Source organism: Manihot esculenta, chromosome 4 (assembly GCF_001659605.2).
Source record: "Manihot esculenta cultivar AM560-2 chromosome 4, M.esculenta_v8, whole genome shotgun sequence".
Classification (NCBI taxonomy): Eukaryota; Viridiplantae; Streptophyta; class Magnoliopsida; order Malpighiales; family Euphorbiaceae; genus Manihot; species Manihot esculenta.
The window spans coordinates 9,765,757-9,789,868 of record NC_035164.2 but is presented as its reverse complement, the minus strand read 5'-3'; the positions used below and the strand labels follow the sequence as shown (position 1 = coordinate 9,789,868).

The 24,112-nt window shown below is 33.6% G+C and overlaps 1 protein-coding gene across 14 annotated transcripts in view; it reads right to left on the bottom strand.

Annotated features, from left to right (window-relative positions):
- LOC110612526 (histone-lysine N-methyltransferase ATX2) overlaps positions 1-23,746 on the bottom strand; it is a 31,068-nt gene extending 7,322 nt beyond the window's left edge. For 3 of the 14 annotated variants that reach the window (XR_006350515.1, XR_006350514.1, XR_002487489.2), the window contains exons 1-25: positions 22,854-23,745; positions 22,216-22,267; positions 22,039-22,113; positions 21,709-21,928; positions 20,983-21,106; positions 20,773-20,877; positions 19,968-20,173; positions 19,439-19,531; positions 19,237-19,334; positions 18,838-19,008; positions 16,753-16,896; positions 16,495-16,542; positions 16,104-16,221; positions 15,968-16,033; positions 15,838-15,899; positions 14,529-14,585; positions 12,917-12,985; positions 12,576-12,774; positions 11,965-12,249; positions 10,693-10,754; positions 10,540-10,617; positions 10,291-10,386; positions 9,983-10,086; positions 9,765-9,910; positions 4,227-4,351 (exon numbers count right to left, since the gene is read on the bottom strand). Coding sequence is in view for 2 of the 14 variants with exons in the window: in XM_021753301.2 (XP_021608993.1) it covers positions 9,769-9,910; positions 9,983-10,086; positions 10,291-10,386; positions 10,540-10,617; positions 10,693-10,754; positions 11,965-12,249; positions 12,576-12,774; positions 12,917-12,985; positions 14,529-14,585; positions 15,838-15,899; positions 15,968-16,033; positions 16,104-16,221; positions 16,495-16,542; positions 16,753-16,896; positions 18,838-19,008; positions 19,237-19,334; positions 19,439-19,531; positions 19,968-20,173; positions 20,773-20,877; positions 20,983-21,106; positions 21,709-21,928; positions 22,039-22,113; positions 22,216-22,267; positions 22,854-23,503 (3,324 nt within the window). In the remaining 12 variants the exon portion in view is untranslated. Of the gene's footprint in view, positions 1-320; positions 512-2,583; positions 2,906-4,226; positions 4,352-4,421; positions 4,693-9,764; positions 9,911-9,982; positions 10,087-10,290; positions 10,387-10,503; positions 10,618-10,692; positions 10,755-11,964; positions 12,250-12,575; positions 12,775-12,916; positions 12,986-14,528; positions 14,586-15,837; positions 15,900-15,967; positions 16,034-16,103; positions 16,222-16,494; positions 16,543-16,752; positions 16,897-18,837; positions 19,009-19,236; positions 19,335-19,438; positions 19,532-19,967; positions 20,174-20,772; positions 20,878-20,982; positions 21,107-21,708; positions 21,929-22,038; positions 22,114-22,215; positions 22,268-22,853 lie in introns of those variants that run through there. The other 11 variants (XR_002487492.2, XR_006350516.1, XR_002487490.2 and 8 more) reach the window with 9 other exon arrangements.
- Positions 23,747-24,112: the final 366 nt, after the last annotated feature.

The following is a 24,112-nucleotide window of genomic DNA, read 5'->3' as shown; positions in this document are numbered from 1 at the left end:
TCGGTTCGGTTCGGTTTTCATAAAAACTAAAATTTCGGTTTTCGGTTTATTCGGTTCGGTTCGGTTTTGAACCGAACCGACCGAATGCTCACCCCTAGGTGAAAGTGCTCCTGAACTATAAAAAATTACAGCAAAAGTATTGAATCAAACAACTTCTGCATCTAATTATAAAATACATTGAAGCGCTTTTTCATTTATATATACAAAGATGAGGAATTACAGCGCTTGTTTTATTCACTACGATATGCAGCTGAAGTTGAAAATTTTAAGTAGGAGACAACATGAGCTAAAATAGACAATTAACTTGGATTACATTTTTGAGAAAGACGATCCACTAAATCCTTGATTGGAGGAAAGGAAAAATCCTGTGCTTGATGGTGAAGAAAATTCTCAGCTGAAGGATGATGACGGTGGTGGGTGAAAGTCGTGGAGCTACTAGTCCATTACAGTCACACGATATACCTCATCATATAAAAAAACAGGCCATTTCTACCTCCAGCTTCATCTTCATCTTTGCAACATACATATCACAAGTTCCACGGTTCAAGTGGTAGTGGTGATAAGAGAAAAGATATACATGGAGAATGTTCTATAGATGCAAATAATTATGAATATGAAACTTATATAGTACAAGTAAATCTTCAATAGAAGCAGCCTTTATGGATATGGAGAGACATTCTCAAAAGGAATACTCAAATCTATATCCATGTTCATATCAGCCTCCTGCATCATATTCTGATTTGTCTTCATCATATTCTAATTTGTCTTCATTAGAGCAACCATTCTCCCACACCCAAACCCAAACGCAGTCCAATCTTGGTGATCAATTTAGTAAGAGTTCATTCTTCAGTTTTAACTCATTATAATACTATCAATGTCATCAAGATCAAAGCTCTCAATCACAAGACGAAAATGAAGATGGTGAATCTACTCAAGAACTTCTAGACACTCATTCTGGTGATAATTGAGGTAAATTACTATATATAATGTTTAAAATTTATAGATTATATATTTATTTGATATATTTGTATGTAATTAACGAATCGAACTCTGTATTTCTAAAATCGAACATTTAAATTCTATATAATCAATCGATTCAAATTGAAGGTCCTTCCATCCATAATTCTGTTAGTCAACCAGCCAAAAAGAGAATAAACATTTCAAATACCTAAAACACCCTCATGAACACTTAAATCCTTTCCAATATAGGTGAAGAATTTTATATTATATATACTGCACTTTTGTCCTTAAATTTTAGCATAATTGACGAATCAGTCTTGTATTTTTAAAACTAAATCCTCAAATCTATCTATATTTAATTTGTCTAAAATTATAATTTTATATTTAATTCGTCTAAAATTATAGCTCTTCCATCCATTATAGATATAAGTTCAAAACTAGTAGATGGTCCAATTTCTTTTGAAAGTAAAATTTCTTCCTAAAATACTCTTTATAAAAGTTTACAACTTATTTAAAAGTTATTTGGTACCTTTTAAAAATAGCTAAAGTTAGCAAATATTTTCAAAAAGTTCTGAAATTATAAATATTGAAATATTTTAATGAATGAAAATTAAAAAACAAAAAGTGTTAAAAATTAGTTAAACGATATTATAAACAAAAGTTAATGTGGATTTAAGTGTTTTTCTAAATAAAAAAATGAAGAATCAAAATATTTAAATTATAATAGATGAGAACGAATTAATTATAAAGAGATTTAAATATACGATTTTAAAAATATAATGATCAATCTGTTAATTATGCTAAAACTCAAAAATTCAAGTCCGTTTAAAATGATAATAAAGACATTTCCACACGTTTAACAGCAAAAATGAATAAAAAAACCTCTGATTATAAAAGAATTTAAGTGTTTAATTTTAAAAATACAAAAATCGATTAATTAATTACATTAAAATTTAGAGAATAAAGTATAATTAACTCTATATTTAAATATTTTCAATTTCATAAACTTTAAAAAAAAAATTTAAACATTGCACCATAATAAACTCACTGTTATGACCATTACAAGTCTTTCAGTACCATGGGTCAAACTAGCTTATAAACATGGTGCTTAAAAACATCAAAATAAAAAGTTAAGAAACCAGCTTACAAACAAATTATTTAAGTTTTAGAGCTTATAAGCAACTTAAACAAGTTATTTAAGTTTTAAGAGCTTATAAGCTGATTTTATCAGCTTATAAACTGAGCCAAACATTTTTATTTGCCCTTAGCAAATGACTTATTTAGCCAAAAAAAATTTGAATAGAGTTTACTTGACCTTTGAGCAAAGTACTAAAGCTTAATTGGATTTATTTCCTAAAAATAATTTGTTCAAAATTTAGTATCATCAATGTTGTTCTTATAATGCTAGCAGAAAATATAATATGCCACAGAGCTTTTGTCAATTAAGCCTCAACAACAGAAATGGATAATGTTTGTTTTCTAAACTTTTTTTGTAACTTTTTATTGGCCTTTCTAAGTAAGCAATGCAAAACGTGAAGGTGACAAGTGGTAAAGAAAACAAATTTAACGAGTGCACTGGAAACTTTCAATTGATAACTGAGGTGGAAAAATGAAAGCACAGAATTTCTTAGGAATAACTTTTCATTTGCAAAATAGAGAAGGCATTTACAAAGGTTTTACAAATAGGGAATCAAGATACCTGAGGGAGATATACAAATAAAGTGTTCAGTAAATTAGGAGTTTGATTAGTAGATGTTAATATACTCTAGACTGAGTGAAGAAACCGGCCGGAGGAAAAGAAGATTTTACATTATGGCAATAAGAAGTGAAAACAGCAAAAGATGGGATGATAAACAAGAGCTCCACAACCCATTAGTCTTTGGCAAAATGGCATGCAATGATGATGAGCAGATTGTGGAGAGAAAACAATCTCTCTTTGAGATTTCTGCACAAAGGAAAATGGGAAGAATTATCAGTACGATGTGCAGAAGAGCTGTGTACAAAAACTAATATTAGCAAAGACGAAGCAATCGAGTGATGAAAACAAGGGGAAAAAATAGAGGAAAAAGTAACTTTGATTTAAGAGATTTAAAAGGTACATTCAAGAAGTGGAAGCCAATTCTGATTTCTGAATGAAGTACAGATAAATGACAGTATCAATACAATGAGCAACAAGGCATGCAAGAAGGTGATGATAGATACTGCAGATGAAGGCCCACTTATAATTGGGATTAAGCAATGGAAGTTTTTCGAAAATTTTGACCTTTGCCAATGTTATGAATGTTGTCAAATAAAAATAATTAAACTCGACTAAACCACAATCCAAATTAGTTGAAAATTGGCAACCAAATAAATTATTTAACCGTGTCTAGATGAGAGAACTTGAAATATGGGATTTAACCTTAAAAAGTTCTATGCTTTGTTTTTTTCAATTAGTCAATGAATATATATATTGGTCGATCATATAGAGATCATTATATTTTAATGTGGATTTGAAATGAATTGTAAGATAGAAGTAATATGGTATTATTTCAAATCCATGTTTATCAATAGTCTATACTAAGATTAAGGGACTGTTTGGTTTAGCAATTGGATACAACTGATAGTTGTAACTTATTGTAGATGATATATCTTTGGTATTATCAATTTATTATATTAATGAAATAAATAACAACATATATAATAATTAAAAACAAAATTTTAAAATATAATAATTTTTCATGCATATACATATTATAACTAGTTTAATTATTATTTATTCTATTTTTAATTTATTTATTATGTCTTGTAATTTTAAATAATTTATTGATGTGAAACTTTAATTTAAAAAAATTATAATTAATAAATTTTAAAAAGGAAATATAGTATGAATAAAAAAAATAAAGTCAAAACAGCCGATAGCTAATGGAAAACAGCTCTAATTTTATAGTTGATCCAAAATGCAGCTGATAAGCCTTACATCAACCACCTATCAGCTATCAGTTGCTTTTTTGAAAGCTTACCAATCACTTGGTTTAGTTATTTGCACATCTATCAGCTAGCAAGTGCATCCAATACCTAAACCAAGCCCTCTCCCCCTAAAACTAAATCCATAATTTCAAATTTTGATATTCAAACGTAGCACAAGACTATTTAAATTACCAGGTTGGTATTATAAAACATGAAATTGACTTCATGAAGAGCAGACCAAGAATAAAAAGAAGGTATCAACAAGTGAATTATCCCCTACCCACAGATCCTCATAAAAGGCATTCAAGAAGCATTACCAACTTTATAATGTTTGTGCTTCAATGAGCGGCATCAATTGCTATCTACCATGCCAACCATTTTGCTGAAAGCCATACTTACTCCTATCTAATGGACACTTTAAGGAATCCAGCTTCAAAGGAACCTGCCACAATCACTTTACCATTAGAGCAAAGTTTTTGGACACCAAATAATCAAAAGCCAAGCCCTCTCACCATGTTATATTAGGCCTAAAGAACATCTGTCATGAATTTTTCAATCTTAGCATTCACCTTCACAAGAATCCTAAATAGACAGAATCAACAGTATACGGACAAGTTTCATTAAGACCCATGAAAGAAGGGAAAGGAAGGCACCTTTCCATCCATCTAGTTGTGAAGAAATGCCTGCATTCTTAGTAGATGCCATAAAGCAACTGACCTTTACCTACCCCCAATATAACTCGCGTGTAAAATTGTTAGCAGTCCTATCCTCAATCAAAACACTCTGCCAAAGAAGAAAATTAGAAAAAGGTGACACAACCTAATGATGTGAAGGAATACCAACACATTTTTATATACATTAATCCTCAAGCAATAGCCCCACAAAAATCTATAATAAGGTTAAACCAAAAAAAAAAAAGAGCACAAAAGAAACAAACTGTAGGTAAAAGACCATCAATATATCCCGATGAATTCATCCCCCTCTTAAGTATTCATGCCCACTGTCCCTTTTCCATTTAATAAAAGACTATTAACAGCAATATAACCACCACTCAGTACTCCTACTCACCATTAATCTAAGAATACCAACCGAAGGAGCAAACCAAAAGATCATCCTTAGACATCTCCCAAAAGAATTTAATGGAACCTAGGTTCTCCAATAACAATGAAAAAGACAACCACAAATGATAAATTCTGCTTCTGACTTTAAGCAAACCTAAGAGCCTTCCTATCCATTTTTATGTCAAGAACCTCTAACGTGCTAAGCTTTCTCAAAATCCAAACTAGAAATAACACCCCAACATTCCTCTTAGAATCACTAAAAACTTCAGCAGCCACAATAGTGACATCAAAATTGCCTCCCAGCATGGAATAAACTGAGGAAGAAAAAGTATCCTCTAATGATCAGACTTCATTAAAATTTTGCCTACACTAATAACCAGTTGTTGAGGACTATTTTTAAGAGTTACAAGTAATGACACCTCGAGTTTTTTTCACCAAACCATTAGGATATAATTCATTTAATAATACTATAATCAATTAGACCATGAATCAGTACCTTTTCCATGTCCAAAAACTACCTTACCACTTCTAGTCTTCCTATTACTTTAACCAATGATGCTTCACCTCAAATATGAGATACCAGTCGAAAACCATCAACTATGGGTGTAAAAAATCTCTTCAAACTCAAAATGAAAATCTATACAGATGCATCACAAAAGAAAATAAAATAAAATAATCAACATAGTACCCTAACAACATATCTCGAACTCTTTACTCTTCCTCCTGGATACAATAGTGATGCTATGGAAAAGGCTAATATTGTCCCCTTCAACTCAACCCACTCCAATTCTAGCAGTGATAAAAATATTCTTCCTATGATAAAGTGAAACAGCAAGTGTGATAAAATATTGATCATTCAAGTAGGCTTAGGCCCTATCTGATGTTGAGGTTGGAGTTTCTTTTCTAAATTTTGAGACAACAGCCTGCAATGGCAGGTTGAATATAAAATGTGTGCCAAAGCTGGATGTAATGCCCAAGCAATGATTTATATACAATAATAAAAAGCTTGATTGGAAGTTTGACTAGACTTTCTTACTTAATAGTGAGTTTGGTTCGATATTTCCTTATATATTTCCTTAACTTATAAATTTGCAGATTTTTCTTTTATGTTAACAAAGAAGGGCAATTGTTGCAATTCCCTCTTCTCCACAAGTCTGGATGGATGTATTTCTTAACTTAGTTCATCTACGGAAATAAATAATCCATTTAATTTTCTAGGGCCCATATCTCTATAGGATGTGGACAAGTCATACGACTCCAATCTCTTGCAGGGCTGAGCACTTTTCAGTTTAAACCAAAAAACTGTACTGAATTGACCTGGTTCAGTTCAATCAGTTCAATTTTTCCTTTTTCAGTCCAATCGGTCCAGTTTGGTTTTTTATTTCGATTATTTTGGTTTTTGGTTCAGTTTCGGTTATTTATATCAAAAACCAAAAAAAATAAGCCAAACCAAAACATAAACTGTCACTTTATATGCATGTGTGTGCATATATATATCCTCATTCCCAATCTCAGTCAGCCCTAAATCTCTCCATAGTTTCTTCTTCTCACCGAATCGATAATTATCCTCTAACAGTAGCTCTCCCTTTCTTCTCACCGATTAATCTTCGATGCCCACTTCTTAGATTTTTTTCAAGCTTCACCAGTCCCCATTACTTTCCTTTTTTAAGGAGGATGGCATCTTGAAGAAGAATGTTATGGATAACGGATAGACCAAATCCATAACAAAGACACATTACCACATCGACAATTGCAACTTGGGTGGTTCTCCACTCATCTCATACCATGCTTCATTCATCAATGATTGCAGCTTGGGTTCTTCTAAACTCATCTCAAATTGGGATTTGATTTGATTTGTTTATTGTTTGCCACAAATAGAATGTGATTGTTCATGGATTGGGGTTTTGTTCATAGATTGGGATTTGATTTCTCACAAATTGGGATTTCAGTTTTGTTTATGTAAATTAATATTATTGTAACCATCTAATTTCTTATTTTGTTTGGAATTAATTGACAAATAATATAATGTGATTTGATGTTGTCTATTGGATTTAGTTTTATTCTTAATTGAGAACCCATTGTAGAGTTGTTCATCTCTTTGGTTTCTAGTAATTTTTCAGTTTCCATCAAAATGAACCAAACTGACCGATACTTTTCGGTTCAGTTTGACTTAGTTATTCTTAATATATTGGTTCAGTTTGGTCTAAAGTTTTAAGCAATCCAGTTTTCCGGTTAATCACATTCAGTTGGTTCGGAAAAGAACCGACTGATTGCACACCCCTAATCTCTTGCATTGAATACATTTTTCCTGAATTTCAAATATTTAGATAAAATTTATATCAATATTCTGCTCCATAGAACCGTATCCAAACATTTGTTTTGGTAAATTTCCCCAGAATTATGTCCACTGGTACTATTCACAGTGGTTAAAATAGTATTGTAAATAGCTTAAGACCTATTCCTTTTAGAGAGGAAGGAAATGAATGAAATGTATTTGGACTCTATGACTGCAGAAATTTTCCTTCAATTAATATATCCAGACCTTGCAAAGCCTTATGGTTATCTGTAAATATATCTCTGAGATACTTCTATCATTGCTTTATGTCTATAAGCAAGGCCATTTAAACCGGCCTAGTCATTGAACCGAAAAAGACAAGAGGGTCCGAGAATTAAAGGTTCAACCATAGTCAAACTGGAGTTTAACCGATATAGACTAAATATTAATCACGTATTTAATAATATCTTTAAAAAAAATAATGCATTTGTTATTATTATTAATTTGATATATGTTACAAGTAATATTAAAATAAACTTATATTTCAAAGTATAACTTTAAAAAAATAATTTGAAATTCAAAATTTTAGATTTAAATAATACTATTTTTATAATAAACTTTTCATGATAATAAAGATACTTGCATCAATAATAATAAATTTTAATATAATAAAATTTTATAACAAGAATGTTTTTACATACTTTTATGATTTAAAATTATTAAATAATATAATAATTTAAGTTAATACACATTTAAATCAATTATTGATATAATTTGTTTTTCATACCATAATTTGATAAAATATATAAATTTACATATTTCATTGCAATTATAATATGTGATTACTTCTTAAATATTTTATTTTAATATAATTTAAATTTATCTTATATAATAAGTTCAATATAAATACATATACATAATCAAGAAGATAGCACAAGATTAGCATGCAGCACAGTTGGCAATGCCTTAAAGTTAGTCACAGGCCATGCATCTGAACATAATGGTTATTCGCATGCTGCCTCAATCATTGAAAAGAAGGGAACCTTAGTAAGGCGTGCACCTAGTAGCTCCTCAATATTTTGTTATATTTATTTTCCTTTTCTATAAATGATAATTTCATCTAAATTTCCATAGTCAATTCCACAGTGCAAGTGATCTTACAATTATCTCATGCACACCAAATCTATTAAAACCACAAAAAGAAAAAAGGAAGCCAAGAAAATACTGCTCTCTTAGGATCTTTCTGCAGTAAAAACTCAGGTTCTAAACAACCAGGTTGTGTGTGTGTGTCCCCATATCATCCTTCTCATCCATCTGTAATTGTTTCCACTCCAACTCTAATTTTTCTTTTCTTTTCTTTTCTTTTCTTCTAGCCCCTCAATGCTTTCTCTTTTTCCCCTCATCTATTATACTCTACCATTCATTCAATCAAAACAATGATGGTTCAGGACCCCTTTCTTAATTCTGCCCCTGCTGCCTCCCAATTCATTCCCCTTTTTGTTGCTTGCACAACTATTTTCTTCTTTCTCCTTTACTAGCTGCCTCTGGGATCCCATCTCTTCTCTAGATGCTTTTCTTTCCTTTTTTTCCCTTAATTTTTATTGAAGACTCTGCTGATGCCGGTAGACGTTAATCCAGTTTGTACGAATTGATTGTTAAATTGTTAATTTGACAAATACCTATATGTGAGCGATAGAGAATTTTGGAGGGTTGGAGGTTTTACATTTATGAAGAAAATAAGATTCTCTAGCACATACTCTAAAAGTCGAGGGGGGAAAAAAAAAGAAATATACTTAGTGATGTCAAAACTCAAAATTAAGTTAAACCCACTGGCGGGTTGATGGTTTTATCCAAATTCTGTCGAAAATGAGTTTACAGAGGTCATCATAAAAGTTACAGTTAATTGCAATCAGATGTCATTGATGCAGATGAGGTTTGGGGATGGAGATTGAGATGTTTAAGAGTTGCAGATTGCAATGCTAGACTCGTTGGTAGGATTGCTAATGGTATGAGGAACAGCATCAAATGACCAACTCTAATGTTAGCTGCTCTCTTCATTATTTTGGCAAAAGATTAATCTTTAGGCTTGAGGAAATTGTTGAAGATAAGCTAGGTCTATCTCTAATAGGTGATTTATTTGATTCTTTTTTTAAATTGAGCTATGCTTAATTTTTAAGAGATTCAACTAATCCATGTCCTTCACTTTCTTGAAACTCAATACAGAGTTAATAGGGTTCAGGTTGAGGACAAGCTTATTATTAGATATAAAGATGCTAGATCGCAGGCATTAACATGTGTAGTACCAAATATTGGATATGGTGCCTCTCATTACTTCTCTTGTTTTTTTTCCTTTTTATTGGGATTTAGGGTACTACACTAGGATTTCATAACATATTTCGTAACATAGGTACTGCATAAGATAAAACAATTTGAGGCAGCCAACTTGTAGTGTGCCTTAATAAATTGAGCTGAGAAAGCAAGAAAATATACAGGATCAATAGCCCTTAAATTATGCTTACTTTTTTATTCGCCTCTCCAGTCTACCAATTCACTGCGAGGAGCATGTAGCTTTGCCACTTGCTCCTCAGCTTCAATGTCATTAACCACACCACGACATCGTGGGAAGCCACAATAGCAGGCAAGTTGTTCATCAATAGAAAAAAATCTGGAAGGAACAAAATCAGCATCAAAAGAAAACAAATATAAAAGGAATTTTCATAAGAGGGATTGAGAATACCTATAATCATATGTGAGTTCTTCCCATCTTTTAATATCTCTCTTTGCAAATATAATTATATGTTCATCACCATTAACGCTTATTACTCTTGAATAGCAATTGGGCTGTACCAAAACAAAAGAAAAAAGGGTACTTCAAATTTGATATAATTGCACATCAGTCAGCAACAAAAAAAAGTGTGATCTTTATCTTCAAACTAGTGCTGGCAAGTTGGAAGGAAAATATCAGTTGTTAGATTAAGTGGAACCAAAACAAAACTTCCATTATAGCTATAAGCAGAAAGGAAATAAGAAACAGAAGAAATGCACCTCGCATGAGTGATTAATCAGATGAGCAATGCTTCCTGCCCTTGTTGCATCGATGACTCGTTCATCATCAATGCGAAACATGTATGTTCCAGCACCCTGGATTTAAAAGAAGTATAACATTTTGATTTCTAACAGAAAAACTAGTAGTTTAACTCAACATTCTCAAAGTAAACACACAAGTTAGACTTAATTATAGCACAAATATATGCATACCAAGAACACCAGTGCTCAACTGAAAGAGAAACATACCACCAGCGAATTGTATATAAAGTGCTCCCTTCTGTCAGCTATAGGAGGCCTAACAAGTTCACCAGTGTATTCAATAACCTACATATCATAAAATTCAACACTAAATGTACATTCCATAGGAAACAAATCAAACTAGTTAGCAAATTCATTTACCATGTCCCCTGCCCTGTGTGGATGCTTTGCAAAAATACCAAACCCGTGAATTCCTGATTTGCCTGAACCAAAGAATTCAAATTATCAGCGAGAAGCAATCAAATGACATCCAAATGCTCTACTGTGACAAATAAGGAAAATAAGGGACTGTAATTGTATGGTGAAGAGAGTAGAATATGATGTAGCTGATAATTAGTTAGTGAATTCAAAATGGAGGTTCAGTGGCGGGAACAGTTACCCCTGTCACTAAACAGTAACAAGCAACAGTCTATCAGCTGGAAAGAATCGACGCAAGAAATAACCATTTCCCCTCTCTAATTTCCTCTATTCTCTCTCAGCTAAGTACCACTTCTCTCTATATTTCTTCTCTTATATTTCCATTCCCTTTCTTTCTCTATTTATCTCTAATTTCTACTCTTCTCTGAAATGGGGAATCCTGCTCCATAAACATGCTCCTTCATAAATTTGAATTCAAATTTTGAACATGTAAAATTGTCCACAAGCATGTACAGTCCATGCTGCTCATGGCAAGAATTTAAGAATACTTTAGCAAATAAAATGGAAAAATTAGAACTAAAAAGGCCGTGAGACCAAGTTAAAAGAAAAAATTAAATATGCTCCCTTCAACATATGTTATTAAGGAATAAGAGCCCAAAAAAAGATCATAGAGCTTCAAACATTGAAGTGGAAGTTCAATCAATTCAGTAGGTAACACAGTAAGACAAACCTTCAAAAGATGGGAAAATACTTCTCACAGATATTTTAACACAAGAAAATCTGCACTGCAAGACTTTTCTAGTTTCGCCTAATCATAACCATAAAAACACCAATTTGTCCTCATAAATCGCACCATTTAGTAACCTAAATACTAACCCATTGAAGCTGGCCTACGCTCTACACAGTTTATCATATGGAATACTTAAAGTACGCTATTTGCTACATCCAACCAATTGCAGTTGTCCCCAACCTTGGAAGGTCTTGTTAAAAAAGTTGCCTTTTTGAGATGCCTAAAACACTTATCATGATGGTAATTACAAATAGACTACACAATTTTCCAAGGCCAACATCTTTGTTTGCAATTAATGCATGACAGAGCTGCTTTTCTGGCCAGCAAGTAGGCTTTTTTAGAGTATGCTATGCTAAAAAGAAATATATGGACAAAGTTTGAGAGTAAAACAAAGCAAAAGAAGACAGAAACACACTTCAAGAATCCCAAGTGATATAGGTGCCTGGTATCAATTGTCACATTATGAAATAAAAACTACCACTTACCAAAAGCTAATCTCTTCCGGAAGGTCTGCCACATGTATTTATACTTTTCAGCCATAGAGAGAATGTTTTTAGGAGCATCAAGCTGCGAGGCCTTTATCATCTGAAGGTTTGAAGAGAATCTAGAGCCCACGACTCCATTTGAAGGTAGTTTAGTGCCCAATGATTGATGTTGACAGTAACCACCAACCAAGTAAGGTTGATTCTCAACAAACAAGCGCTTCAAGGATGCAGCAGCAATAGCTTCAGGTTCTTTCCGCCCTCTTCTTCCAAAATAATTGTAAGGCTCTACAACAATAAAAGGAAATACTTGAGCAACACGACATCAGCCAGATTGATTTGACAAATTCACAAATTAACTAGATAAACAAATAATATGAAATAAACCAAATGTGCAAGCAATGATGCAATGACTGAAACCAATGATTATTATTAGCAAAAGCAGAGGATATATGCCTGAGAATGAGAATTGAAGCTGGAACAGCATGCCCAAGCAACACACACCCAGACAGAGAGAGAGAGAGAGAGAGAGAGAGAGCTTTAAATTATATTCCACAAACAGAATAGCAGCAGGAGTACTGTAAGTACTTGCATAAGAATATGGAGAAGCATACCAGTACGAGCACAGCCAGACGGATTACATGGAGGAACATAGTCAGAACATCGACGAGTAACTCGACTGATCCGTTCATCTGTCACTGGACGCTCATTAGATGGCTGCCGGTGTTTCTTGCAGAAGGAAAGAAGGCGAATGCACTGATCTTCATCATCATCATCTACAGAAAGGAGATGGAGTCTGTCCTCATCCTCAAGCTACGCAAACATGCAGAAAGATAAATTACAGCAACATGTATGCTATATTATTGACAAGCAACATTGCCAACAGCCAAGGGAACACTGAAACATATGCATAACTACAAAAATTTGAATGCATGAAATGAAAAAGAAAGAATACCTCAACACAAAGGCCAGCTGCCCGTGCACAGAGCGGATGATATGCCACCCGACAATTATTATTTGAACACTATAAACAAAGAACATTAAAAAGGAAATAAATCGATGAAGAGGAAAAAAATAAGCAAAGATGACGTAGGCCAATGCATCTAGAAAACACCAAAAGTTGTACAGCATGCTTCAAATGCCATAGGTGCTAATTACAGCCTGCTACTTCCATGGTTATAAATTCACATCTATTCCTTAAAGCTACATTCTCTACTAAGACATAGACAATTAATTAATTGTTAAAAAAAATCTTTTTTTGAAAACAGCAACTTTGCCTTTTAGACCAAGTAAATGAGTTCAGATATTAACTTTTTATTTATATTCAGACTCAGTCACTATACAATTTTACCAAAAAGGGCCAATCAATAGCCAAAAGCAGGACAAGTGGACAACTGGAGACTGATAAGATTGTTGATATAAATCAATTTCCAAATACAGGACTAACATAAAAATAGGTTGTTTCTCAATCCCCAGCAAGTAGATAAAGAAACAGCAGCAACTGTTGATAAGATTTTATCTCAATTTTCCTTATTATAACTAAGGCTTTCATAACAAGGGATTTGACTAAATGATCCGGTTCTCTTAGACCTTTTGCACTTTCTTTGACCAACATTGATTTTTACTATAAATTGTTGAATCTACTAGATCATTATAATACTTGAGAGGATTAATTTAAATAGCTTAAATTTATAAATTGCATGCCACATTTTTTCACACACTTATTAGACTTGAGACAAGTTCCAGCAACAAGCAATTCAATTCAGCCCCCTATGTGTGATGCTAAGGAAAATAAGATTCTAAATGTCAAGCTTCAATTCTCATCGCGTTTCTGCAATTTCACAAGAGAATTTCAATATAATTAATCAGCAATCACACTTCCATCAAACCCTAATCAAATAGCATCAATTACTTCAAATTTTTCCACAAGATGCTACTTGTATTATGGTTCATAACACCAAAACTGTACCACAAACAGCCCCTGAAACCTCTTCGTTATTGCATTATTTTTCTTCTAATTACTACTCATTATCAACCTTAAGCATCTGCATGAACTGTCAACAAAGGTGACTTGAGAGCAGAACCAAGGAATTAGGGTAGGAGCATCTACCCACCACTTCTAAGCCTAAAACAATAGGATCACCTGCATCTATACCAAAGACAGCAGTGAGGAGAAAAGATCATACAGAGGCCCATATAGCTAGAATGAAGTAAAACTGAGTTTTTCCACAATAGCATCATTTATAAAGCACATAAATTTTTCGAATCAATCATTATTAAAGCAAACACATTTCTTTTACTTGCTTTCTCATTCTCACTTTTATAATTTCATTATTCCTTAAATTTCTTTAGTAAATAACAGTCGGTTACATGAGAAGTTATTGCTACCTTACAAAAATGAACACAGAAATATATACAAAGAAAAAGCAGCAAACCAACTGAGCTTCTAAGCTATCCTGAGTTCAAACATATTACAATAAATCAATAATGTAAATTTACCATGCTTACACTATTACAAGGAAGATCAACATAAATATATCCTCTTATTAGAATAATTATGAGCTTACTTGAATGCAGGCTCCATATGCTACACCACAAATGCTACACAAGAGTTTCCAACGATCCTGTTTAATGGCAAAAAAAATGTTAAAAGGGAAAAGAAATAGCCTATGATTGAAGGATCTATTAGAATTTTGAATTGAATGGTGGAGGAGAATAACTGGTCTAGAGGCTAAAATACATTAAGTATGATATCGGGCTTACTTGGGTTTGGATCAACTATTGCTAAAAGGTTAGGACCAACCAATTAGTTAAACGGCCTTGCACCTTATATATCTTATACACTTGATCATGCTATTTTTATTAGATTTTAGATTCTAACACTTCCCCTCAAGTGGCAGCTGGATTGGACTTTGGACAACATTAGCACTTGAAATCCTCCCCCTAAAACCAAATTGAATCTCACTAGGACTAAACATCCAAACCAGATTGAAATTGACTGTGACGGCAACACCAGGAAATTCAACTGAAAGTCAAGTCCAACTCACTATTAGAATTTCAAATTGAAAGGTGGAGGTAAATAACAGCGATACAAGCTAAAATCCCTGAAATATAAAATTTAGGCTTGGACCAACCCTAACTAAAGGATAGAACTAAAAATTACTAATAGTCTTTCACCTTTATATACCCTTTACACTAGGTGTTTTTATTAGATCTTGTGAAATGAATAGGTTACATATTGTATAAGGAACAAAAGGACATAATATTAATGGTTAAGCTATTGGAATTGACATGTAATTTTGATGTGTTAGCAACTTAATTACTTGTATACCCATATCGAAACTAGATTAATGTGTTCAACGTGATATCAGAGCAGTTTGGACTGTGATTTAGCCTCTAATGCTGTGTAATTGAACCCGTAATGGTTAATACTAACTAATTATCAAGTGACAACCATGTGGTTGCACTAAAGGGGGAGTGCGGGAAAATGAATTGGTTAAAAAATTCTGCAGTAGAAATGAAAAGAATGAAAAGGCATAATATAAATGGTGAACTGTAGCACTAAATTGGTTAGTCATTTGAATGTGTAAACCAACTCAATAACTTGCACAAGCCTGCGTCAAAAATGAATTAATATGTAATATGTCCAGAACTCTCTCCAAATATAACAGAATCTAACGATAGCAACCCTCAACTCAAGATTATTTTTAAATAATAGTTGACAACAATACACCACCCAGTTCTCATGGCTAAAGCTTAATACAGGAAAATATTGAGAAATAAAATAACAAACACACACCAAAAAAAAAGGAATTATTGCACCGCAATGAAGAACATAGTTTAAAAAAACCAAAAAATAAAAAACAATATATATACCTTATTGATCCTGTTCAACCCATCAATAGGCTCCATTCTCTTGACATCAGAAAAACAAGTTTCTGCAACATAAATTGAGTCAACAAGACTTGACATATAACAGATGAATTAATGTGCTACAGTCCCATACCAGGTATCCATATGGCACAAGCCAAATGAGCCCAGCGCCCATCAGTTGTAGGCTTCATAGCACCACCTAAGAAAAAAGTCAGTAATGCATGCACCCATTTCTTCATAAGAACCGAAACCTTGTAATATTAGCATACCTATAACAGGACAAAGGCAGCAGGGTGGTGGAGAATCAGGAGTCCCAGGAAGGCATAAGTTGCACAACCATAGCACACCATCAACAGGTTCTAATTCTCCATAGCATCTGGCATGGACCTGAGAGTGCATTACTTCTGATGAAACTGATGAAGAGACTAGAAAATTCTATTGAACAGTATCAAATCAAGCAAATAATTTTTTTTTCTTTTTTTGCTCCAAAATGAAATAGGAAGGACTGGAGAACAACATTGTCATAATGATCAACATATTGAACCAAACAAAAACAATGCTGAAAATGTACTTAAATTTTCATAAGCTGCTGCAATTGTACAATCCACAATGCATATCCTGTGAAACTAATACTAGGACATCCAGTATAGGAACCCTTACCATCATTCTGCATTTATCACACTGTAGGAACAAATTGTTTTCATATTCCTAAAAAGCAGATATCCAATAGTTAGAATGCCAACATGAAAACCACAAGGCAAGGAAAAGAAATTCAATCTTCAGATGCAACTGAAGATAGAGATTTGCAGAAAGAACAAGAAAATAATATTGTGGGGTAATGGGAATAGGAAGTTACTTTTTCCTTCTTTTGAAAATGTGCATTGAAAAATACTGTTAAGATACAGCACTAAGGATCACCTCATCCATGTGGCAGACACTGCACTTATCAAGGTCCTTCCAGTCAACACGGACAGGTCTGTAACCAGCAGGTAAGTCCTGATATCTTTCAGAGGCTAACTTGCAGAAGGCCATTTTAGAAGATAGCCTGGATTTTGATAATCCCTGTCAGTAACAGGAAAAGATTATAGGCCTACAATCAAAGTTCTGAGTATTTGCTGAGAAGGATTCATGAAACTACACAAGAAGATCAAAACATCACCAGTACACAATATAAAATACCAAGCAAACAGCAAAGACTCACTCTTTCAAATTTCTCCAATGCTAATTACAAAATTTGCAGGAAACACGGTATAAATATCCTGAGAAAAAATAATTCACATTTGGATGCAACACATATCTGTAGTAATTGTGATAATGAAACAGCAACAAGCTATGCATTATGGATAAAGACTTTGAAGACACTATGCAAACTATTTTTCAACAGTGAGTAGATCAGATAGTGTGCATGCTTTGGCACTGACTAGTCAGATTATCGAGAAACATAAATGACACCGGAGCAGGAGGCTGCTTGCAATATTTTGAGAAATGTCAAGAAAAATCCAGGAAGGTCTGCGGTTGAAATAGAATAAACATATGGATCTAGTCAGTTTTTCATAATCTAACTATGCCGGTGGGTGACAAAATCAACATCAAGTTACCACAACTTTATAGGAGGTAACCTAGCAACTTAGAAAAGCAAGAAGCAGACAGCTGTATCTAGATCTAGCTGAAGCTGAGCATTGTATTTGTACCCCGGCTCAACATGTCGACCAATATGGTTGAAGACACTGCCAGAAGTTTTTGATATTTGATAAATGGCTTCTATTCCTATGCACTGATAATCAAACAGCAGTTTCACACTGCAAGCAATCTTGTTTTCTACAAATGTAGAAAGCATGTTGAAGTTGATTGTAACTTTATGAAAGCAGCAGGAAGATTTGCACTCTATTTACACCTTCAAAGGAACATACTGTGGCTATGTTTACCAAGGCCCTTAAGGACAACTTTGTCTGAGTCCAGACTAAACAAGAAGTTCCCTGTGATGATAATCTATGCTCCAACTTTATTAAAAACATATGCTAGGATGTAATTAGCTGTACCTGTATATTAGAATAAGTTACGGCTGCAGAGTAGTGCCTACACTATAGCCTAATTTATAGTCTAATTTATCTCTGTATTGTTAGTTTCCCGTTTTAGGATATATATTATCTAGGATGTAATTCAATCCAGTGGATAGAATGTTATCTTCCTATTCTATCTTGTTTATCTACCACAGACAACGGTTAGTTAATGTACTAACAAAGGCATGTCTAAGAACATGAAAAAATATAACCAAGAGTAAGGAAATAAAATTAAAGACAAGTTTTAAGAATATCTCAATTCTACTTTTAAACAAAAATATATTTCAGTGGCAAGCAAGACATATAATTCAGAAACTACAATATCTGCACGACGGTAGATGTCAAAAGAACAGCCAGCTTAAAAAAAAAGGTGAAAGTACAACTCTCTAACAATTCTCCACTAACTGAGCTCTTTAGAATTTCAAAATTCAAAGTAAACTCAAACATGCTACTTTAAGATCTAATGATAAAAATTTGACATAAAAGTTAAAACAACAAAGTAGTACAATTTTAGCATTTATTATAATAGCAACAGTTAAAAAGTCACCCCCATCACTCTCTATCTGCATAATAAGTTGAGTTACTAAGAAAAGACTTCAACAATAAAATAAGATGAAAAGCTGACACCAATATTAAATATGAGCACTTTTCCAGAGGTTAAGGTGATTGAAAAGAAAATAGGATTAGAGAAACCAAACATGTCGGAACCAGATTCATAGAATCTTTCCACTGCACCATCAGTGACATAAAACAACAAAGTAGTACATTTTAGCATTTTATTACGTCGAAACAGTCAAAAAGTCACCTCCATCATTATCTATCAGCAGAATAAGTTGAGTTGCTGAGAAAAGACCACCATAAAATAAGATGCAAAACTGACACCAATAATAAATATGAGCAATTTTCCCAGGTTAAGGTGCAGGATATTGAAGGAAAAAAATACCTTTATAAGTTTCATAACTTTAGGATTAGAGAAACCAAACATGTCAGAACCAGATTCATAGAATCTTTCTACTTCACCATCAGCAATAAAACCATTACAATTACGATCTTCTGATTTCCTTATTCTTCTGTATATCTTTTCCCAGCAAGCTGATGGAGTGGATTCCTTGATCTGTGAAAAGAGATTATTATGAATAAACATTGCATTCAGCAACTGAAAAGCTTAGTAAATTGAGAAATAACACAAGTTTTGCAACACCAATCGCAAATCAGATTTGGTGGACATAAAGAAGTTGATTTGGCCATAGATAAATGTGACCAACTGATATGACATGGAATACCAACTGATTTGATGGAGTCATTCTTTATTTGTAGCTTTATATTAGTAATAGTAGCTGACCTGCTCTCCACCATCTAATGTCACTCTAAATAGAGGCCGAATCTTAGACTCAGCATCTCTCAACACTTCCATCTTATATATGGTACAAATGCTTGGATCTGAAAACCATAAACTAAAATGAGATTGTGCAAATACAAAATATAAATGAGATATACAAAATTTATTTCAGGCCAGATAGTGAGATTATGTAGAAAACAGCCACCTGTTATTGAAGTAAACTTCCTCAAGGCAGTATATCCTTCAGGCCAGATAAATTTGTCATCCTGGAAATATTCTGAGTCCTTGACAATCTTTCCTGTAACAAAAGTTTGCCAAAACAGAAAGAAAAAATTATTACGTCCCAATAACCATAAAAAACGTTATTACCAATACAATTCCTACACATTTATAGTTGTTTGTAGTAAGATTACCCTGAGGTGAAATAATGTAGATTTAAAGTTTAAACCAAAAAATAACGGAAATAATGTCTCAAAAGTTTACTGCTTGAATATGTCAAGTCATTCAAGTAAACAGCACATAATTTCTGTATCCCCGTTTTTTGGGGTGTGGGTGAGGTTAAAGTGAAAACGTCCATGTCCTCAGTAGCTCAGCTTTGAAATCTAAATTCTTAATGATGATCATAACTAAGCCATCAATAATGAAATGAAAAAGTTGCTACATGACCAATAACGTTTGAACTAATTCTTAGCTTTAAAGAAGCTAAGAGCAACTTTCAACGGCAGAAAAATCACCAAGGCTTATTATTTGTAAATCTCCAATCACATATGGAGAAGTTTCAAGGCCCCTCAATATCCTTTGTATGCCTTCATCTTTTATGCAGTCTTCACCCGAATCTGTACTCCCTTCATCATCACTGCTTGCACTGCCACAACTAGCAGCATTCATGCTATTTTGCAGCTGTAACATCCTTTTTGGAAGCTTTTGCTCACTCAAATACCTGGTCAAAGACCAAATAAAAACAGTTGTGAAACCAGCATCCCCTTAGTGCAAAAACAAGCCACATCTCCTATTGCAACTACTATAACAAAAAGAACAGAAGTTTACACTTAGCCAGAATAACTTTATACTGAAATTTCAGATTGAGAAGTCTTTAAATAGCAGCAAATTGCAAGGACAGGGTCGCTGGATGGTAAAGTCTATCCATGCTATGTTAAACTAATTATGATACAAGTGATACCAAAAAGCCTCAATTTGAATATTATTAAGCCTTTAGGCAAAAATTTAACCAATTCTAGCCTTATGAACAAATAGTTGGATCAGAAGCATCTATTGATTGTAAGCTTGTTTTACAGTCTATTTAACTACTACACATGCGTTTATTCATGTCTCAGTTAACATGTTTGTATGGTGGTAAAAATGCTGACCGACAAAATAATAAAGGCACATAACAATGACCCCTATGCAGCTAGAAGCCTAGAACAATTGTCATGGACCTGATAACAAAGTGGTATAATTATGACCTATAACATGCTTTTGTGTGAAATACCATATTCCAATGCCAGTTTGATATATTAAATGCTAGTAAATATAGCTTACATTTTTGCTTCTTCCAAGCTTCGTGTGAAATGAGGTTTCCTGCACTTGAGGTGAAAAGACGAAAGAAGGCCTTTGAGAAATGAGATTATCTGCTTCGGTTTAATTCTGACAAATAACAAAAATAACAAGATAAAGATGTTATCAATCTCTGAGAAACACAGTAATCCTACACACATTAGTTCTCTTCCATGCTTGAAAAGAAACACAAACCTGGCAAAATCATGGGTACCAAAAAATTGGACAAATACTGATCTTCCTCCAGAAACTTTGTTTAAGCCTTTATGATCACCAATAAGTGATTCATCCACAACAATTGCTGGCCACATGGCATGACCTGCACCAAAGCAATTAAAACATACCAGTTGTGTAAAACCAAAAATGTTAAATAATAATAATTATAAATAACATGCTAAAATTAAAATTGGAAAAAAACCTAATGTGCAAGTGCTAATGACTGGCATATTTTATTAGTTTACTAGTTGCAAAAATGAGCTATTGTTTGTTAAGTTGGTGCAGGTGCAAGTATGATAAATGCATGTTTCTTCTTCCTTTTCATATCTCAGTCAATATCTCCAAATGAGTTGATAAACGTTCACACTAGCCGTCTCTCTTATACAATCAACCAAAAGGAGAGGGATTATGTACTCGCATTTATTGACCCATAACGTAAGAAGCATGGTTTTCATCAACATGTGCAATTGAAACCAGCAACAGCACACTTGGAAAGTTACAAGCAAACCACTTGACCAATCCATTCATATGGCACTAAGAAAGGTAATGTGTAGCGGAAAGAAAATGACCCAAGCATATCCCATGATATGAAGAAAATTATGAAACTAGCATCTCTGAGATGTTTATGTTTTAAATTAGCGTGCAGCTTATACAAACTGGGAAGAAAAGCCAAAAATACAACAATCAAATGCACTTAGTCCACACCAGTAAGTTTTGCCCATATAATATCACCAGGCTCGAGATCTTGGCAGTCATCCAAAACGGCAGCTAGAGCAACCATCTCATCATAGTCATAGCTATCACCATCAGTATTTTTTACACTGAAAATCAGGTTCAGGTGATCCATCTCCTCGCGAGAAATAAAAAATTTCATTTTCTCATTTGAAATAATCAAATCCTCTTTATCTCCATCTGCATACTCAATCTGCATTATATTTCATTTATAATCAACAGAAGTGTCATCATGTACTTTGACGCACCAAGAACATCAAAACTTTAAAATGACAATGAAAGAATTAGGCATCAGAACCACACATGATGTCGTTTAGTCTCTGAATTGTACCCAACAACAGAACCAGAATACCAATCAGCATCCAATGGCCAATAAACCTGTGCACAAACATTTTAATTATGAAAAAAAAATGTATGTCTGCAATTAGGAAATATAACAACTTCAAAATATAAGAATTGAAATCGCAGATATTTGCATACCTTGCAAGATAACCCAATGAACCTTTTTGGATCAACATCATCATAACTTAACCTATGCAAGTTAACATTATATCCATCAAACCAAAATTTTCAGGAATCATTCACATTAATAAAGGGAAAGTACCAGCAGAATAAGTGAAGGAAACAAAAGTAATACCAAATACCAATCTCTTTGCACTATTAAACTAAGAAAAAACAAACTATAATATATTACCCAGTAGAATGCTTGCTCCCGCAAGCCTGACATTTGTGTGTTTGAATGGAGTAAAGGGAATTCTTATTAGAAAAAAAAAAATTAAGCAAACTAGTGGAAGGTGAAAGACCTCCGGAACTCTCCAATTTTTAGTGGGTTAAAAAAGTGAAGATTCTGAGTTTTAAAAACTCCAAAAACCTTACCTTGCTTTAGAAAAAGCTTCCTTTCAAACATAAACATTACTTACCTCCAGAAAACCTTTATACCAAACACAGTGTATACATATTTCGCATATCAAGTGCAGCAGTTGAATACATCTCCATGGGGAAAAGGGTAAAGGTCGACAATGTCAAAGCAACTAATTTGCAATCGCTTTACCCGGTAATAATCCCAGCACCTAATTAGATCACTTTCTTCAATAATTGGAAAACAAACAAAAACCCACCTGACCCATCTCTTAGAAGAACCCGGCAGTGACAAAACCTTGTTAGAAATCTGTGAAGAGTCACGCTTCTTCTTCCGTAAAGTTCCGCTATTACTATTCACATTATGGTTGCGACAATCCCTCAACCGCGGCCTTTCAACCCCTTCGAACATACCAGAATCAACCCCCAATTTGATCAACTCACTGCTCGCAATCCTACTCTTCTTGTTTTTTCTCTTCAAATTGTTGTCAATCGAATCCTCAAACCCACAAAATTCAGTCTTTACTGGAAGTTTGGGCACCAATTCAGCAGCGCGTAGAATCAATGACTCAAAAAAAGAGGGTGTTGGGGGAGAATGCCGGAGTCTCTTGGGTCGACGAGAGTAGACGTGAAGGATCGGGGGTCTATCAAGACGAGGATCATCAATATCAGGGACCAAGAGCTTCCGAGCCTTAACTTTCTTGGACATGACGTTAGAGGATCCACTGGCAGTGACGCAGAGAGAAGCAGACGAGTAGACACGGTCCAAAGAAACGTATCGCAGTGGCGCGTCAGTGTGGGTATCAACGTTAATATCCTCTTCTGCTTCACCTTCTTCGTCGAACTCGCGCCCAAGTGGTGGCCGTTGGATTTTGTGGTGGTGGTATTTACGCTTATGGAGAAATGCCATGGAACAGAAAAATTTTGGAAAGGTGGGAGCGGCAGAGGAAGGGGAGAGAGAGAGAGATGGGCTCTTTTGCTCTCTCGCTCTCCCTGATTGTTAATTTCAGCGGGAGATTTTGGGAAATTGGAAAAAGGAAAAAAGGGTTAGGGTTTAAAGAGGAGGAATTTGGATTGGGAGGATTTTGGAGGGAGCGATTTTATCAGTTTCCCGCCGTGGTAGTACTGGGGGCAGCAGCAGCAGGGGCGACCATGAAATCCAATCTAATTTAATTTATTAAAAGAATTAATATTCACTTTCCTCATTGCGTTATTTAAAATTTAAATTAATCTCAAAGTTTCAATGTTTTAATTAAATTTTAAAAATTTAGTAGCGGTTTATTCCCCCGAAAATCCTTTTGAAGAAAATATTTTTAACTTTTTGATATTTGAGATATTTAAAAAAATTAATCAGTATATAATATTTTTTAATTAAAATATTTTTTTAAAAAATTTCATATTTAAAAATTTTATTAATACTTATTTATTTTTAAATTTTTTTTTTTAATTTAGATATGTTATACGGTGACTTGCTCATAAATCATAAAACTAATTTTCAATTATATTTGAAAAATTGGCA